Consider the following 17,754-nt stretch of genomic DNA (forward strand, 5'->3'; position numbering starts at 1 on the left):
GGGCCCGCAGCCCCGCTCGGGGACAAACCCGGACAAATCCCCGGAGCCCGCCGTGTCCAGGTGTCCCACTGGCTGGCCTTGTCCCGCTCCCTTGAGGCAGGAGGGATGGTGCAGTGAAACGTGCTGGAGATGAAGGGCTGCGGGGCACGGCACTGCCAGGCTGGGACGGGGCTCGGTCAGTGCCAGGCTGTGGGTGACCCCTAAATCTGGTGTCCCCTAAACCTGGGATGGGGCTCTGTCAGTGCCAGGCTGCGGTGACCCCAGCTGCTTTCCCTGGTGTCCCCTAAGCCAGGCCGGGACACACCCGGTCCCTGCAGTGGCAGTGCCCCCACGGTGGCAGTGTCCCTGCTGTGCAGTGTCCCCCACCATGGCAGTGCCCCCGCAGTGGCAGTGTCCCCCACCATGGCAGTGTCCCCGCAGTGGCAGTGTCCCCGCAGTGGCAGTGCCCCCACAGTGGCAGTGTCCCCGCAGTGGCAGTGTCCCCGCAGTGGCAGTGCCCCCACAGTGGCAGTGCCCCCACAGTGGCAGTGTCCCCGCTGTGGCAGTGTCCCCGCTGTGCAGTGTCCCCCACCATGGCAGTGTCCCCGCTGTGCAGTGTCCCCGCAGTGGCAGTGTCCCCGCTGTGCAGTGTCCCCCACCACGGCAGTGTCCCCCACCACGGCAGTGTCCCCGCGGCCCCGGTGCTGGTCCCCGCGTACGTGGCCTTTGCAGCGCGGGGAGCCCGGCCGCAGATAAAGGGCTGTGTTTGTCCTCCCGCGCCGTTATCGGCGGGGCTGAGCTCCCCGAAGCCTCCCCGGTCCTATCTCGGCTCCTGTCCTTCCCCCAGGGATAAGAGCCCGGCGATAAACACGGGACACAGGTCCCCCAGCCTGTGACCTGCCACCCAAAGCGGGCACAAAGGGGTCTGGGCACCCACCAGCAGCTGCTTTTTAGGGGTCAAAGCTTGACTCCATCTGCGTTTAGGGCGTGGAAGTCCGGGCTGGGGGAGTGGGGAGCATCCCAGGGAGCAGGGGAGAGGTGTGGGGAGCTGGGAACAAGTCCTGGCCTGTGCCTGCAGCTTGCAGAGATACTCCGTCGGTTTTTGGGACAAAAAATTAACAATCCCCCAACCCCCAGCTGTTAAAAATACGCCCCAATATTTGCACACTCAGCGGGATGGTGCTTGGGATCCTGTTTTTCACAAAATGTATCTCGTGGGTTATTTCTTCCCACAGCCACCAAGTCACTGAGGCTGAAAATAGATGAGGATCTGCTGGTTTGGGGGGTCAAAACAGGGGGGAAGCAGCAAATAAACAAAAAAAGAGGTAAAGGACCACAGGGAAGGCGCCTTGCTAAAAATAAGCTGGAATTCTAGAGCCAAGCATAAATATTTTTCTTTCTTTGCCATAACATCTCCTGGTAGGCAGCAGAGCAAGCAGCTCTGGTGCGATGGCAAGTTTTAAAGGGAAATGCAATTTTTGATCCCTGCAACAAAATCATCCAGCTGGGAGGGGAGGCGATGTGGGGCTGGCAGCTCCTTCTGCTTCCCAAAAGCAGCTGAGATCCAGGCCACTCCTCTGCAGCAGGGCCTCTAGGAATGGTTTTGGGCTGGGAAGCAAAGTTTTAGTGTTGGTAATCCATGCACTTCCCCTCCCCTGGTCCTGCTGCTGGCAGTAAAGGCAGCGTGGTTTCTGTGGAGCAGCGGCGTGTCTTTCCCCCTGACCCGCTGTCCTTTCTGGGAGAGCAGAGATCGAGGCTTTGTGGACAGGCTGTTCCCAGCCGGCTGTGCCTGCCCCCGCCTGGGATGAGACTGACTCCATCGCTCTGATTTCCAGCCTGGAAGGGTTAAGCAGGAGCCGGGGGGAGCGGCTGGCACTGGGGAGGGTCCTTGGCCGGGCCCCTGCCCGCCATGTGCTGAGCTCAGCGCTTTTGCAGCCTGCAGGGGGAGGGGGCTGGGAACAAGGAGGAGGAGGAGGAAGAGGAGGAGGAAGGGAGGAGATGTACTGAGGGGCTCAGCGAGTGCTCTGGCTCACGTCCGGTGCAAACTGTGCCCCTCTACGGCGGGGAGCAAATTCCTGCCCCATGGGCTACTGCTGTGGAGGAGTCCCTGGCTTCATGTTTTTTTCCCAGTAGCCAAAAAAGTTGCTCTTAGGTAAATTTACACATCGGGCTGGCACGGACACCGCTGGCATCCTTTGTGTCCCAGTAACAGAGGGGCTGAGGCCATGGTTCTTTCTGTGCCCCCTAAGTGCCTGCTGGGGTGGGTGTCCTTCACACCGGGTGCCTGGCTGTGGCTGGGGGTGACAGCACACAGGGGTGACCCTGCATCTCCCGAGCCCGCGGCCAGCTCTGACAGGTGAGCTTTGGCTGCGTGGGACGCCGTGGCAGGTCCCGGCGTGCCGCCGGCCGGGCAGGTCTGTGCCACAGCCAAACCTCGCGGGCCCGTCTCTCGCCCCTGGGACAGGCAGCTGCAGGAGCGGGGCGGAGGAAGCGGGAACGTGCATCCACGAGGGCGCCGGACAGGTTTTGGCAGCGGGGATGCCAAGCGCCGGGTCGAGCGCCGGGTCGGCAGCGTGTCGCTCGCAGGGTGTGGGCCATGAAACCTCTCTGGCCTTGGGTGCTTCTGGGGGAAAAGATGGCAGAGGTGTTTCTGGGGGTGCTGCCCCACACGCTGCACCCTGGATGCTGGGAGAGGCGCTCGGCGGCGGGCGGCCTGCCCGGGCAGCCAGGCGAGCGCGTGCCTTGGCGCCGTGGCCAGCGCTGGGGCCGTGGCCAGCGGCGAGGAGCCGGGGAGGGGAGGTGTGAGCGGGGCCTGTGCCGGTACATAACGTTCTGCCGCGAGCACCCACAGGAAAACCAACAGCAGCTCTGAACGAGGCTCTTTGTTCGGCTCTTTTTTTATTTTCCCTCCCCTCCCCTCATCAACTTTTTCTGGCAGCTGCCGGGCTCCCTCCCCCCTGCGCTCCGCGCCCAGCTGAACAGCCCCTTGAGCTCCCGGGGCGAGGGGGACGTGGGGCTTCCACACCCCAAGGAGAAATACCCACCGCTGGCGCAGCCCCACTGATCTGCAAAGCAGGAAATAGGTTGGTTTGGGAATTTCCAGCTGCCAGGGAAAACCTGGGTTTGGAGGAGGGGGAGCGTGGAAGGTTTTTGCCCGTACGGATCCCTCCAGTTCTCCCCGCCTTACATAAAGTGTTTACTGAGCGGGAGGAGGGAACGGCCAACAACATGTTTTTGCATTCGTAGTACTGTACAGGGTGAACTTTTCACTTCCTCTCAATGGCTCTCACACATGTGTCTATTTTGGTGCTGGGCACACATACAAACACACCATGTACAGCACAGAGCTGGGGACGTTCCCTGCTCCTGCTCTGTCCCAGCACAAGAAACTGCTGGAAAACAAGCAGTGGGAGGAGGGCGAGGGGGATAAATCTCAGCCCCGCCGTGCTCTGGATCTGGACGGGGAAGTCTGGGCAATGCTTGGGCACTGCATCCCCTGGGCAGAGCTGCAGGTGCCGAGCCCCTGGCATCCCAGGAGAGCTGGCAGGGTGTAAAAATTTCCCAAGTTGAGCAGTGAAAAGGAAAAGCTTTTTCTGTGGCTGATTGTGCTGGGTCAGCGAGCAGGGGTTACTGGGTGTAAGCGAGGGAGTTTAGGGGATCTACTGCTCCATTCCCAAACCCCACAATGATATGGGGTGAGGATTTTTGGCAGGTTTGGCCAAGGTAGATGTAGATGGCTGGAGTGAGCAGGATTAAAAACAGATGCCAGCAAGCAAACAAAAAAGTGGAGGGCTGAAGCGCTCCCTTCTTTCTCGAGCAAGCCCATCTGGGCTGCAGTTTGAATCCCGCCTGCCGTCACGTTTGGAGCCGCTGACTGTGCAGGAGGCCCCCGCAGAGCAGGGCCTGGCAGCCCTCCAAGGCTGGGGAGGAGGTTTTCCGGGCTGGGGCCGTGGCCGGGGCGGCCAGCGTGGGACAGTCTCAGCTGAGCTGCAGCCCTACGTGAGAACGCCCCTGCGCCGCTCCGGCAGCCGTGCGGTGAATTTCCACGGAGCTGGAATTGCGGCTTCACCTGCGGCTCAGGCAGCGTGGGGCTCTGGATGGCCCAGAGCTGACTCTGGCACTGGAACTGATCTATTCACAGCAACAAACACAGAAGGTGGCTGTATACTTTTCCCCCTCAGTTTTAGCTAATTGCTGGTGATCTAAAATGGGAATGAATCCCAGTTAATCTGTTTCAATGCAGATGTGGCTGGGCTGAAAAAGTGAGTAAAAAATACAATAATGTCGTAAGAAAGATGTTGAAAATGGAAAAATTAGGCATCTGGAGCAGTAAATCAAATAATTGCTTGCATACGGTGCTGCTCCTACCCCCTGCTGGCCAGCAGAGCCATGGGGCGAAGGCTCTCATCCGTGGAAAATCAACATGTTGAAGTGATTATGCCAGAACATGGAAATCCAGTTCCCTCCAAGAACAGAAGTGAAGTACAACTGAAAAACAAGATGATTTAAATGGATGGGTTTAAACCAGGGTCTTCTCTTCTGCCTGAGTTAAACCAGGATTAAAATCTGACTTAAATCCAGCCACTTTTGAGCATGGTTTGGTTCCTCTCACATTGAACTTCAGTCTACCATCATGACAGTCGATCTGCCTCTGAGCTTCACTACACCTCCTTAACTCCCAAACAGCTGATTCTTTCCTCATCAGACCAGATAAAGGGTTTCAGAGTTATTTTATTGTCACCGAGAAATCTAATACAGAACAAAGTTTCAGGGTAATGTAAGACAGAGCAGTGTCCAGCCAGCGCTACCACAGAAACAGCGATGAAGAGGGAACAGCTCGGGCAATGGCCGAGGCACTGCTGGAGGAGGTGACACCTCTTGGCCCCTCACCCAGCCCTGGGACAGTTTGTGTCCGTCCCCCAGAACGACGGCAGGGGCTGAGGAGTGCTTCTGGCATTGGCTCCAGAGGGTTTCCCCGCTCACCCAGCGCTCCGGCTGCGCTCCAGCGGGAACCCGGGCCGAGTTACGAGGTCGCCCTCCCCGCAGCCACACTGCCCGTGTGCCCCCCTCTGTAAACAACACAGGGATTACCCAGGGGCTGTGCAGCTGATCCTGCCTTCTAAGTTACAGAAACCAAGCCCTGCCAGCCTGTAAGGACCTACAGAATCTCGTCATTTCTGTTTATTGGCAGCTTTACGGGGGATCCCCACTCTCAAAAAAACCCAAAGCCCCATCCTGCTGATGCAGCTGTCAGCATCTGATAAATGGGGGGTGTTTTGAAGCTGGGCCAGGGAACGTTCTTCTTCTGCTCCCTGACAGCAGCAATCCAGACACGCTCAGCCTGAGGAGGGAGTGAATCCCAGGAGCTGCTCTATTGGCTTGTACCTCCACTCATCTGCCTCCAGCTCTTCCACCAGACCGGCAAGTTTTTCCATCCTTGCGACTTGTTGATCTGTGAGGAGTTCAAAGGTAACTGTGGTTTGCAATGGCAGTGCAATTAAACCTTTCAATTAGATGCAAATTCCCAGCTGTCAGTGGGGAGCAGGGCAGAATAAAACCCACGGAGCTCATTTGAATTCAAACCCACTCTGTGCAAACAGCGAGGAGAAAGCAGGGACAGGCTTTTCTGCCCCACAGTGTGTTTACCCATCCCTGCCCGTGCCACGTACATTCAAGTCCTAACAGGGAAACATCATGCCCATTAGTGTAGGGGGTGAAAACAGGATGCAGCTCATTTCATGAAGCATAAATATTTATAGTGCAGAAGAACAGAGAAGTTCAGAGAGGGCTTGGTCAGCCCACGGTAGAGCTGGGTGCAGCAGGAGGAACTGTGCTCTTGATGAAGGTCCTTGGAGGAGGACCTGGATGAGTGTGGCAGAGAGGCTCTGCAAGCAGAGCCTGCTAATGAGAGGAAGGTCCCCAGACAACATCTTCCTCTCGGGTTTATTTATAACCAGTCGCGTGTCGGGCACACAGGGTCCATTTTCAGTTAGATGTGTGCAGTGGTGCAGAGATGGGAACATCCCTTCTCCCAGCTCTGCTGGAAGTCTAACAGCGCTGTAAGCTCACTGCAGCCTCTTGGAGAGACGGCCCAGGGCTAGCAAGAGGCGTAACATAAACTGTGTGTGATTTATGCTGACTGCAGCAGTGGGTGCTTTAAGAGGGACTGTTCTCACTCCACCTCCTGCACCCTTTTGGAAACTGTCAAACAAACAAGCCAAAAAATGATGACCTCGATCTTTTTTTTTAAGCCCTCCACCTTTCTTACAGGGAGAAAACAGGGAGGTGCTCCACAGTTCCAAAGGCTGGTGTCTATTGGGGTGCCAGGCGGTGCAGCAGCCCCTGGCAGCTACAGCCACAGCAGAGCTCTGGAAACAATGGCTCTGGAGGTCAGCTTTGCTTTCTGGTGCATGGCCTTGCAAGCTGCTGCACACCCCCCCAACGGGAGGAGGACAGGAAACCTCTCCACTCAGAGACAACAGGTGGAAGTACCATTCTGGCTGACCAGAGGCGGGGACCAGAAAGGATGTGACCCTCAAGCAGCAGACAGGATCTGCTGCTGGGCTCTGTGAGAACCAAAGCTGTGACGCAGCCGAGCCCACGGCTGGGTCACAGGCACCTGGGTGAGGGCAAAGAGCCTGGCAGCGAAGCAGAGGTTCAAACAGGACATCAGGCTGTTCCCTGGGGAGGCACGGAGTGTACTCAGCCCTGTCACGCCACGCCACGCGTGGCCGCCTCCCGAGTGACTCTGGAAACCTCACCTGACCCTGCCAGGGCCACAAGGGCTCAGCAGAGAAACAAAGGTGGAATGGAGCGTCCCTGTGCCCCAGGCCAGAGAGCCAGTCAGCGCTGTCAGAGATCAGAGCGTGGGCGTTTCCTGCTCAGAACCTCCCGCCTCACCTTGAGCTGCCACACAGCCATGGAAAAACAAGCCCGTTCCCACCCCGCCTCTGTGGGCTCCCAGCACTTTGCATAGGGCTTGCAAAAGGACTCAGCGGTGGCCTGACTTAGTGCTCACTCTGCTTTCTTGTGGCTGACACCCCCGAGCAGGTCAGGCTTTGCCCCCGCCGCCTTCCCCGAGCCACACGCGGCCGGCGCTTACCGTGCTTCACTTGCTTTAATGTTGATGCAACCTGAAAGCTGAACACAGACTCGCAGAGGAACCTCTCAGAGCCATCTGTCAACAGAAAAGGAGATGGCTGAATCCCAGAGTTTGAGGCTGAGCAGCCTTCAGTGCCCCTGACCTCCTATTTTTATGTTTGAGGTGTGGGCTCACCCATGCCTCATTCTGACCCTTTCCCCTGTGCTGACTGCAGCCCCTGTGACCCTGCACAGGGCTTTGGCTGGTTCCTGATGCTGCCTGGGAAGACATCCCAGGTGGAATTCTGTTACATCCTCTCTGACAAGCAATTTCAGTCCATTTTAAATAGAAGTTAAGTTAAGGAGAAGCCAGGTAATGTTATGGCAGTCTCTGATTCCCTCAGGGCTCAGAGGGACAACTTGTGTCCTTAGAATGCTTTAGGATTTCCCACGGGCTTAGACCATAACCCCAGAGAGTTTCAAATAATGTGTATCTTGCCATCCAAGTCAGTAATTGATCATGCAAGTGACTCAGAAATACAGCAATCTGGAAAACATAGCTAATTGTGTACCAAGCATTGACATAGTTTATACTGCCTCCTTCTAAAAAACCCCAAAAATACCTATGGGTTTATTTAGAGACAAGCGAGATAGCTAAAGCAGTAATAAAATCAGTCAGTCAGTGGGAATTTTGGAAGAGGAAACTGCAGCTTCTCCATTGGCAGCTGCCTGATGAAAGTGTCCCACCTTTGGTGTCAGAAATTCAAAAGCCAACCCAGAGCTTCCTGCAACAGGGACAGGTTTGGTTGCTGCTGCCACCCAGAGCAGGTGAACTGCTGTGTTCCTGGTAAAAGAGGTCAGCCCAAAGCACAATCCACTTAAAGCTCTGTGCCATAACAATGTGGAGAGCAGCTTCAAAGACAAAACTCTGGAAATACCTAATCCAAAGCTGAACCCCAGGGAAGAGCTGGAGTTTCACTGTGCTCAGAGCTTCCCCTTACAAGTGCTGCCCCAAATACATTGTGGAGACATCAGCAACAATTTTTTCATGGAAAAACATTGGAAGGGGCTGTGCAGGTAGGTGGTGGAGTCACTGTCCCTGGAGGTGTGCAAGGAACAACTGGACGAGGCACTCAGTGTTCTGGTGCTGTTGAGAAGGTGGGGATTGGTCACAGGCTGGACTCAATGGTCTTGGAGGCCTTTTCCAACCCAAATGTTGGATTCCCTCCTCTGACTCCCTGTCTGTCCTGCCGAGTGGCTCTCAGGAGGAACAGCTGCCTGTCTATTTGCTAACACGAAGTGCTTCATTACTTTAATTTGTTTTGAGGGCTCGTTAAGTTCTGTGAGCAAACCTTTAGTCATAATTACTTCAATAGCCTGGCATATGGGCTCTAATGTGTAATAAAAACAACCCTTCAACGGCACAGCCATCAGCTCCCAGCTGCCCTGTGCTGCCGTAGGGACACCCCAGCCTCACTCCCAGCCAGCCCACGGTGACAAGGGAAGTTCAAGGGGAGCAGACACAGAGACACTGGTTTAACCCTGGAGGACCTGCCCTTCCTCCCTCCCCCAGAGCTTGCTGGGCTTCTCCTTCCACGATCCCCATGAAGCTCGGGCACCCAGATGCAAGCTGGCAGGGAAACAAGCTGCCTCCTAGACTAACCCCGTCAAATCCAACCCAAACCAAGAAAATTACTACTTCTGCCAAGAAAAATATTCCTGTCTCAGCTATCCTCGCAGCAATCCCTGCCTGACATCAAAGGATTAGCTAACAATGAGCAATTAACACAGTCATGTTCCCTTTCAGGTAGATGCTTCCTGGTCTGAAGTGCTGTCATGGAGATAAAAAGCAGGTGACTGCCAGAAAAATCACTTCCTCCTGAACGACTGGTGGGAAAGGCAGGACCAACCAAACCCCGGTGCTTCCTTTCTACCTCCAGCCTTTGCCAGCAGGGTGCGAAGTTCAGCAGCTGCAGGAGGAGCGGGGAAGGAGAGGGGCAGCAGCAATCACCTTCCAGCATCTCCCCGGCTCCTTTGGGATAAGTGAAGAGCGCCTTCCGGGGCGGCGCCAGGTCCGAAACGCTGAACCCCGAGCCTGTCACGGAGCTGCCACTCACTCCACCGGCCGAGGAGGACGAGGAGGAGGCTGCCATGGCTCCCCGGCCCAGCCGGGGGGACAAAGCAGAGCCTGAGTTAGGACAAAGCAGAGCCTGAGTTAGGAAGGGCATCCCGGAGCTCCCAGCAGCCACACGCCGCCGAGGAGGGATGAGGGCAGGATGAAGCCACCCCCCTGCCCCAGAGCGCCCAGGCTGCTCTGTGTGTCTGGGAGAGCTGCCTGTGCCCACTGTGGGGATGGGCACAGACCTGTCACAGCCCGAAACTGAAGGTAACCCCCACTCTGACCCCTCGGAATTCCCCTGGGAATCCATCCAGAGTGTGCACAAGAATAATGAGGTGCAGGTTGCAGGCCTGAGTTCACTGTCCTGCTCCCCAGGGCCATGAAAGGTGGAGTTTCTTTCCTTTTTTCCTCCTTGCTTCCAGGAGCACAAACACAGAAGCGCTGCTGCCTCATAAAACCTGGAAGGCTGTGGGACTGCCAGTTCCAGCAGCACATCCTGCAGGGAGCCACGCCGTGCCGAGCCTGCAGCAGCTGCTGTCTGCATCACCCAGACGTGATTCTGCCCTTAAAACACTGGACTGACTGAAACTGGCAGTGCCTGAGGATCCATCTGCCTGTGCAGCACAATTCCAGCTGCCTTTTGCACGCTCTCTTCTCAGCTGTGTTTTTAAGAGGTGCTGGGTTTGTCACGAAGGAATTCAAACTCCTCATGTCCCTCTCTGATAGTACAAAAGGTGTCACTTGGCCCTTATCAGTGACAGCACTTGCTGCTCCTCCAAATACTCATAAAGCACTTCCAAACTATCCTGCCCATTTCATTAATTTCTGTTATCGTATTCAGTACACTTCTGAAGGCTCTGTAGGGTACACATGGAAAACATGTGAGGGTTTTGTGGAGAAAATGGGGTTTTAAGACCTTAAAGCTCATCTCATTCCACCCCCTGCCATGGGCAGAGACACCTTCCACCATCCCAGGCTGCTCCAAGCCCTGTCCAGCCTGGCCTTGGGCACTGCCAGGGCACAGTCACAGGGAATAATTTCTTCCCAATGTCCCACCCAACCCTGCCCTCTGCCAGCGGGAAGCCGTTCCCCTTGTCCAGTTCCTCTGTCCCTTGTAATTAAGTTTCCCAAGAGTACTCAAGATTACTGCGTGCCACGCAGAAAACAGCAGCTCACAGGAGGCTGGGGGCTTACGGGCCGTGACGAAAAACGCCTGCATAAAACAAACTTTTATTTTTGCTACGCTGCACCCAGCAACCCCTCCCTCAGCGAACCCTCAGGCCCGGGTCCCTGCCCACAAGCGAGGCGTTGAAACGATGCCAGCCGGGGCTCGCAGACCCGGCAGATTCCTAAGTGTGGCTGCAGGGGGTTTATTTTAAACAAACACAGAGGAGAGGAGGCGGCAGGTCAGGGCGATGCCTGGGCCTGTTACAGGAACCGCCAGCCAAGGCCTCAGGCACCTCAGCAGCCGCCATCTTGGCGGGGGCGGGGCCCCGCCCGCGAGACCACGCCCCCAGTGAGCTCATTGCCACGCCCACACACAGGCCACGCCTCCTCCCCGCCCTCCCGCCCATGGCCCCTCCGAGCCGCTTCCCGGTGAGTGCGCAGCCCACGCGCCGCCGCAGCCTCCGCCCTCCCCGCGCGCTCCCGCCGTCGCCCTTCACCTCCCGGGCCTCCGCCGCCTCCCGGCGCTCCCCGGTCCCGCGCCGAACGCTCTCTCCTTCAGCCGGGAGCCGGGACGGCGGCTCGGTGCGGGCGGCGCGCGTGGCCGCGCGCGCGGTGCATGATGGGGCGGGGCGCGCTCCACTTCCGGCGGGGCGCCTGAGGGGAGGGGAGGGGAGGGGAGGGGAGCGGGCACAAAATGGCGGCGGCGGCGGCGGCGGCGTTAGGGGGAGTGGGGACGCTTCGCTGCTGCCGCTGCCTTCTCGCAGCCGTATCACAGTAAAGCCGAGCGGTTCTGTTGCTGCAGTGCCCTCGGTGCCCCGGGACTTTGCGCGGTGCGGGCCCTGCCTGGTTCCCGCGGAGCCGCTGTGGATGTTGCCGTCAGGAGCCGGATCCTGCAGCCCCAGCTGCGCTCTGCCCGCCGCTGTCGCTGCTCGCTTTTCAGATGTCCTTGTGTCAAGAAATTGTGGCACCAGTGTGTTAAAAAAAACCTCCCCTCCCCCCCAAAAAAACCAAAAAAACCCCAAAACCCTGCGTGGAAGTAAAAGCCGCAGCGACTGATTTTTCATGGCTTTTCCCGTCATTGTGCACAGCTGGCCTCTGCACGTCGTCCCTTGAGCCACAGAAATTACTGCTTTTATTGAAGTGTAGTGTTTTTTATTATCCGTGTAAGTTCAGATGATTGTGAGTCATTTCAAAAGGCGGGGCTCGAACTGAGGGGAGCAGTATTAACCTTCCCGACCTGATGTCACTCTGTGATAAAAGCTAGCTGCTCCTGAGGCAAGCTCCTACTTTTTTCCTGTTCTGTTGGCTGTGGACAGGTGAACTTTCTGACAAAGATTAATTTTTTGGTGGAAACTTTATTTTGTGAGTAACATATGCTGGTTTAAAATGGAGACAACCAATATTAAATGAACCATGCCAGTGAATATAGAAATTCACATGCTGGAGATGTGAAGTCTCTGACAGAACACTGCTGGCTCTTTGTTTTAGCACCTTAAATGCTCTCCACTCTAAACATTTTTAACTCCGTGCCAGCTAAAGCCCAAAGAAACTTATGAAATGTCACACTGACTGAGATTACAGTGACTTTTAGTAAGTTTCAGAGTTACATAGCTTACACTGCTTAAATTTCCTCTTTCCGCTTGATTGTACTTTACGTACTTGTGACTTCTCATCAAATTGCTCTTTGGTTGAGACACGTAAGGCTTGAGGAGGTGTTGCCTTTCTGAAGACTTCATGTGGAGGAGCTTTTAGCTCAGGGAGGGGAGGTTGAGACTGAATATTAGAAAGGAATTGTTCTCCTGTGAGGGTGGCAGGAGAAGAAGAAGCTGTGGCTGCCCCATCAGAGCAGCCTGGGATAGTGGAACCACGGCAGGGCACTGGAATGAGCTGAGCTTTAATGTCCCTGCCAGCACTGAAAGGAGCTGTTCCTTGGCCTGAAAGGAGCTTTCCCTAGCATGGCTGTCCTTGTTGTTGCAGCAGGAGGAGGAGCAGGATGGATGTGCTGCGGCCTCCCCTGGTGAGGATCGGGGGCCGAGTGTACCGGAAAAACCTCATCCAAGAGCAGGCCTTCCCTCAGCAGGAGGAGGAGGAGAGCTTCTATGCAGGTAAGGAGAGATGCTCAGGAGGTGTAAACATCAGCACTGGGGGCCTGGGGAGCCCTCAGAGTCATCTCTGATGCCTTTGAGGGCGCAGAGACCTGCCCATGTGGTGGATTGAAGGGTTCAAGAGGGAGAAAAAGGCTTTGTGTTGGTCCCTGGTGATCCTGCTGCCCAAAGTGGAAGCAGTTCCAGTTATCCCAAGTGGGTTGGCTGACTGTGCTGCTGACTGTTCAGTTTGCCTGCTGACTGTGGAAGAACTGCAGGAAAAGGGAAAACCTGATGAGCTGTGTAGATCTGTTTTTCCCAGGTTTCTTTCTTTTCCTTACCATCTTTATTTACAGATATGGCAGCTGCTTGCTAAAGACCCTCTGTCCTTGCAGTGTTTGTGCCTTTAGACCTGGCCTTTGGGGACAAAATTCTTGCTGTCCTGGTGTGTTTGCCTGTGTCTTTCTTCCTGTGTTTGCTGTAGCTGTGTGTGAGTTGTTGTGGGCACAGAAAAGCCCCAGTGTTACTTTTCGGATGGGAATCTGGCAGTTGTGTCCTGTTTCTCCTCCCACCCTGCCTTTCAGTGGATTGCACTGAGCTTTAACCAGGTGCTTTCCATTCAAATTCATCCCTGCTTGTGTTGGAAAGGGAATAGGAACCATGGATCTTTCAGGGTGTTCTGTTTGATCCATGCATTGCGGATGAAAGGTGCATCTCTTTCCAAATCACTGTCCTGAACCCTCAGCCCAAAACCATCCTCACCTTTTATCTGCCTTCTTCTGCAGCCTTAAATTTCTGAACTAGCTGCCAGAAGAGACCATTCCCACCGTGTGGGAATGGCACAAACTCCAGCTGAGAAAAAACCTGGGCTGTAACTCCCTGCTTCCCGCGCCTCCCAGCCGGCCGGATTTAGGGGCTGTCGTTACGCGTTCCGCAGCTGCTAGTGGGGTGATAAATAAAAACCAGTTATCCACAGCAGAGAGAAGCCCATTCCTTCCTTCATTTAACCTTGAAAGGAGGCCGGGAGGAGGCTGTTGCCCTCCATAAAGCAGTGGCAGGCTTTGCAGAGGCTGTGGTGTTCCCGCAGGCCCCGGTGAGTGCGCGGACGAGCCCTGCGACGCCTTCGGGGTGGAGGAGACTGAGCGAGGCTTCCAGTGCCGCCTGGAGGTTCCCAGCCCCTTGTACAAGTGAGCCCGTGTGCTTTGGGTTGTTTGACTTGCAGCCAGCTGGGGACGAGGCTGAGCACAGAATGTTTATTTTCGGAGCTTGGGGTGGGTGCTGGATGTGCTGGGTGTGCTCTGCTGGGGAAGGGGAAATTGGGAATGCCTTTAAGTGCAGTTGGGCTTCGCTTGACTCCTCAGCGGCCCTGTGGTGGGGACAGCAGGTGGTGCTTGCTGGCTGCCAGGAGAGTCTTTGAACATCTCTTCCCTTGAACATAAAAGCATCAAGGAGGCTGGGAGAAGGAAGGGGAGGAAGAACTGGAGCGAGCAGCCTGGCAGGGGGAAGTTTGTGGGAGCTTTCAGAGAAAGCACACGCCACTGGAATTGGCTATTGACTCCAGTCCCTTGTTTACTGAGGAACCTGCAGTGTTCAAAGTTTTATCTAGTTATTTTTGACAGTTTTATTAGATAGTTCTGCTGAAATATAGAGAAGGAAAAGTGGTCCATTGTGTATTTGGATGCTGGCAAATTACTACCTTGAATAAAGCAAAAAGCAGAAAAAGAGCCCTTATTTCTTGCTCAGCTGGGATAATAGGAAAAGAGATAATCCAGCTGATGCAGAGGCTGTGGCAGGATGTGGTGGGCAGAGCTGTTGTGGACCTAGCAACTTATTTTAACTTAAGCCAGTTTTGAGCCATATCTCAGCACTGTCTCAGTCTGGACATGTGTAAAGTCCTGGGAATCACCTCTGTGCCTCCACATGGAGCTGGGTGTGTGCATCCATCCAGCACAGAGGGTCCAGCTCTGGACACACGTGAGGGAGAGTGGCCCAGAGTCACTGTGTGAGGGAAACTCTTGCACTTTCTGCCTCCAGGTACATCATTGGGAAGAAAGGGGAAACCAAGAAGAGGCTAGAAACAGAGACTCGAACCTCCATCAGCATTCCCAAGCCTGGAGTGGAAGGAGAAATTGGTGAGTAGGATACACAAAATAGATGTGCTTTTTTCCACTTGCACAAGCACAATTTAAGCAGGGAAGGGGTACTGAAGGTGTTTTCCCTTTAATTCCTACTTCTCACACAGCACTGACTCACTTTTAGGCCCTGGGAAAGTCACTTCACTTTTCTCCTGAGCTTATTTTTATTGTGTATAAATCCTTATTAAACAGTGTCAGGTTGTTGGTTTTGTGTTTTTTTTTTTTAAGTTACTTCTGGGCTTAAACGGCTTGAGAACTTGGAATGTGTTGGTTTTTTTTGGTTTTTTTTAGTTTTGCTTTTGAAATAGTATTCCATCAATAAGAAACTGAAATAAGCATTCAGAGAAATGCCTTGTCTGTCTGTGTGCAAAATAAACATCTGCACATGCTTTAATATGAGAAGGGTTGAGATGACATTCGTGACTTTCTGGTGCTGTCACTAGATCCCAACAGTGAGAGCAGGGCTTCTTGTACCATATGTTCCCTCTCATCACTTCCAGGGATTTAAAAAGAAAGGAGAGCTTGCTCCTCAGGGCTGACCCTTGTGGGTTCTGCCAGAGTGGGTATTTGGAGGGTTCCTTAGGGCATGCTCCAGAGGTTACTGGCACAGGGATGTTTGTGACAGAGCTGTGAGCAGGAAATGCTGGGAGGATCCCACTGTGATGCTGCACAGAACATGGTGGTGCTTCTCAAGGAGTGGGTCTTGACTTCTTCCCAAGAACTCTGAAGGACTGTTAGGAAGGTTGAGAGATGCTGAAAACATGGACTAATAGGAAGCCAAGGAAATTTTGCTCCTTGCTGTTCTTTCCTTTTGAGCTCAAGTGTTCTCTGTGTGGTGCCTTGAAGTGCATGCACAAATAACACAGACAGTCTTGATCCTTGATAGATTTCCATGGCATTTTCACTCTGACTGCCTATCTAAAAACTTGAAATAATGCTCTAGAAACCTGAAGGGTCCCTGAAATGATGGGCTCTCAGTTAGTGTTTTTTAGGCCCCCAGAGCTGACTTTGTGGACAGCAGAGAGTTGCTTCTGATGGCATCATCTGTCTTTGCTGAGGAAAGCATGGCCACATCGGGCATTTTAAGTCAAGCAGGGAGCCTGGCAGGTTTCTCAGTGCATGGCTGGGAGTTTTGATTCCTCCTGCTTCCTTGGGAGGCTGGGACCAAAAGCAGGGATCTTCAGGGAAGCAGAGAGGTGGTTGTTGTTGCTGTGTTTGCCTGCAGTGATCATGGGGCAGCAGCGCAGCGGTGTCACCTCCGCGCGGACGCGCATCGACGTGCTCCTGGACAGCTTCCGCAAGAAGCAGCCCTTCACACACTTCCTGTCCTTGCCTCTCAACCAGCCTGCCATCCAGGAGAAGTTCCTGCAGTTCAAGGAGGAGGTGCTGGAGAAGTGCTCGAAGGTAGGGATCCACATGAGGATTGGAGCGCACAGTGCTGTTTCATTTATTGAGAGAGCTCTTTGGCATTCTCTTGTTTCCTAAGAATGCATTTTCAATAGGCCTTTTACTTAAGTTAGTGGATCTGCTGTGAGTTTGTTGAGTGCAGTTGTGGAATTTTCTGAAAAGTGGAATGGTTTACTTAAATATCCTCCCATCTAGAAAAATCTCTACTAACAATTCACTAAGGTTCAAAAGAGGGTTGGGATTTTTATTTTTAATAGGAAACTCACTAAATAATGTAGTGGACCTACATTTTATATGATTTTTTACATAACCATGAAATTAGGTAAGAATTTACAAATTTGCTGCTGCTTCTGTTTCACTTTCCTTTTGGCTCCTGACAGTGAAGGAAGATGTGTGTCATTGCCAGAGCTGAGCGAGAAATGACTGGGTAGCACATGCCATCCTGCAAATCTCATCACTTCCCTTCTTCCCCAGGAGACTTTGTGCTGACAGCACTCCTACTTGCCTTCAGATCTTGTGTTGGGAGGAGCAGGAAATAGTTAGGCATAGGGAAATGAGGAAGAAAATTAAGGGAAAGCTCTGCATTCCCTGGTTTATTTTAGTGTGTTTCTGGGCTGACAGAAGTGGTGTGTCAGTGCACAGGGCTGGGCTGAGGGGAAGGAATGGTGTTATTAAATTGCCATGTCCTTGTTGCTGCTGCAGGAGAGAGGTCTCTCTGTGGCTGCTGCAGGTTGCATTACAGACACACTGCAGGGCTCTGTGGGCTAATACTCTTCACTTTCATGTCCATCACTTCTTCTTGCTTTGCTTGCAAAGGGGAAAATACAATCTTGCAGATAGCACAGCTTGAGAAGTTTATGTGTCTTCATGCCATGGGTTTGAATTATCTGGTATCTGGGGAGATGTGAGTTCTTGCTCAAGTTCTCATGGTCACTTGCACGTCAGTTGTTTCATCTCCAAGAGCAGAAATGAGCTGTCTTTGCAGTCTTGTCTTTCCTGGCAGTCGGGATTTAAGCCCCTGTTCTCGTCCCAGCTGCTTAATTCCATGACATCTTAGGAGCTTTCTATCACCTGGCATTAAATACAGCAGAAATTGGCCAACAGTTCCAGGGATCAGCCAGTGCAATGCCTGGAAAACCTTTCCCTTGGGCTAGGAGGATGATCTCTCCTCATTAGCCAGCAGCACTACCTTTAATAAAGCTCACCTTGATTAAAGGAATGCCCTGCAGGCAGGGGGATGGACACGTTGGCCTGGGAAGGTGTAGGCTGGACAGAGTTGGGACCTCGGGCTGACATCAGCGATGGCCTGGCTCCCTCTGTTGGTGTCTGGTTCCAGTCCTTGTGAGGGACACAGCAAGGCACAGTGAGAGCAGCAGCTCTTTGAGGGGCTGCTGACCTGCACAGGGCTCTGTAGGGGCTGCTTGTGCCATTGGCTCTGGAGTGAGGCTGCTGCTGTCAGCATGGGCTTTCCCTTGCCCTTTATCCCCTTCTGCCTGGGCTTATGGCTGCCACAGTCCTGTCACCTGGCCTTCCCAGAGCTCTGGCACTGCTCTGCCTGAAGGCTTGGCATCCTGGACTCCATGTGTTTGATCCTTCTCCTCCTCCAGCTGTCTGCCAGCAGGTGCTGTGGATCTCTGTGGTGCCTTGCTGTGGCCTTGCCTGCTGCAGTCACCTCAGTCTATCCCATGCCCCCTGCTGGCCTCTGGCTTCCAGGCTGCCCTGCTGTTGGATGAGTCTTCTGGGGACCTTTCTAAGTCCTTTCAGTGTCACATTTCTAAGATGT

The 17,754-nt window shown here is 54.1% G+C and overlaps 2 protein-coding genes across 13 annotated transcripts in view; one reads left to right on the forward strand and one right to left on the reverse strand.

The window, feature by feature from the left end:
• Window positions 1-4,690: 4,690 nt before the first annotated feature.
• Window positions 4,691-11,447, reverse strand: ANAPC16 (anaphase promoting complex subunit 16). Of its 5 annotated transcripts, none has more exons than XM_039706734.1 (4): window positions 10,843-10,993; window positions 9,071-9,227; window positions 7,082-7,156; window positions 4,691-5,431 (listed from the first exon to the last, which is right to left on the reverse strand). In XM_039706734.1, exons 2-4 carry the CDS (start codon window positions 9,210-9,212, stop codon window positions 5,316-5,318), a joined length of 333 nt encoding a protein of 110 aa, XP_039562668.1. In that variant the 5' UTR covers window positions 9,213-9,227; window positions 10,843-10,993; the 3' UTR covers window positions 4,691-5,315. The 5 variants fall into 5 exon arrangements, with proteins under 5 accessions (XP_039562668.1, XP_039562672.1, XP_039562670.1 ...); XM_039706738.1 differs by having other exon boundaries at window positions 9,071-9,228; window positions 10,848-10,980; XM_039706736.1 differs by having other exon boundaries at window positions 9,071-9,247; window positions 10,843-10,977.
• ASCC1 (activating signal cointegrator 1 complex subunit 1) overlaps window positions 9,254-17,754 on the forward strand; it is a 37,540-nt gene continuing 29,039 nt past the window's right edge. For 2 of the 8 annotated variants that reach the window (XR_005627220.1, XM_039706725.1), the window contains exons 1-5: window positions 9,254-10,774; window positions 12,323-12,450; window positions 13,517-13,616; window positions 14,464-14,561; window positions 15,790-15,968. Coding sequence is in view for 7 of the 8 variants with exons in the window: in XM_039706725.1 (XP_039562659.1) it covers window positions 12,339-12,450; window positions 13,517-13,616; window positions 14,464-14,561; window positions 15,790-15,968 (489 nt within the window). In the remaining variant the exon portion in view is untranslated. Of the gene's footprint in view, window positions 10,775-12,322; window positions 12,451-13,516; window positions 13,617-13,740; window positions 13,814-13,936; window positions 14,360-14,463; window positions 14,562-15,789; window positions 15,969-17,754 lie in introns of those variants that run through there. The other 6 variants (XM_039706728.1, XM_039706727.1, XM_039706726.1 and 3 more) reach the window with 5 other exon arrangements.

This window comes from Passer montanus, unplaced genomic scaffold, assembly GCF_014805655.1.
Source record: "Passer montanus isolate IOZ18808 unplaced genomic scaffold, ASM1480565v1 scaffold196, whole genome shotgun sequence".
Taxonomy (NCBI): Eukaryota; Metazoa; Chordata; class Aves; order Passeriformes; family Passeridae; genus Passer; species Passer montanus.

Excerpts from the sequence above, each read along its gene's own strand:
- ANAPC16 (XM_039706735.1), bottom strand. The coding sequence starts at position 11,424 with ATGACGGGAAAAGCCATGAAAAATCAGTCGCTGCGGCTTTTACTTCCA. Across the intron at positions 9,228-10,842 it reads AGGCGGCGGAGGCCCGGGAG|CTGGGCCGGGGAGCCATGGC; the intron begins GTGAAGGGCGAC and ends TTGTCCCCCCGG. Across the intron at positions 7,157-8,993 it reads CCTGCTGGCAAAGGCTGGAG|ATGGCTCTGAGAGGTTCCTC; the intron begins GTAGAAAGGAAG and ends TTCTGTTGACAG.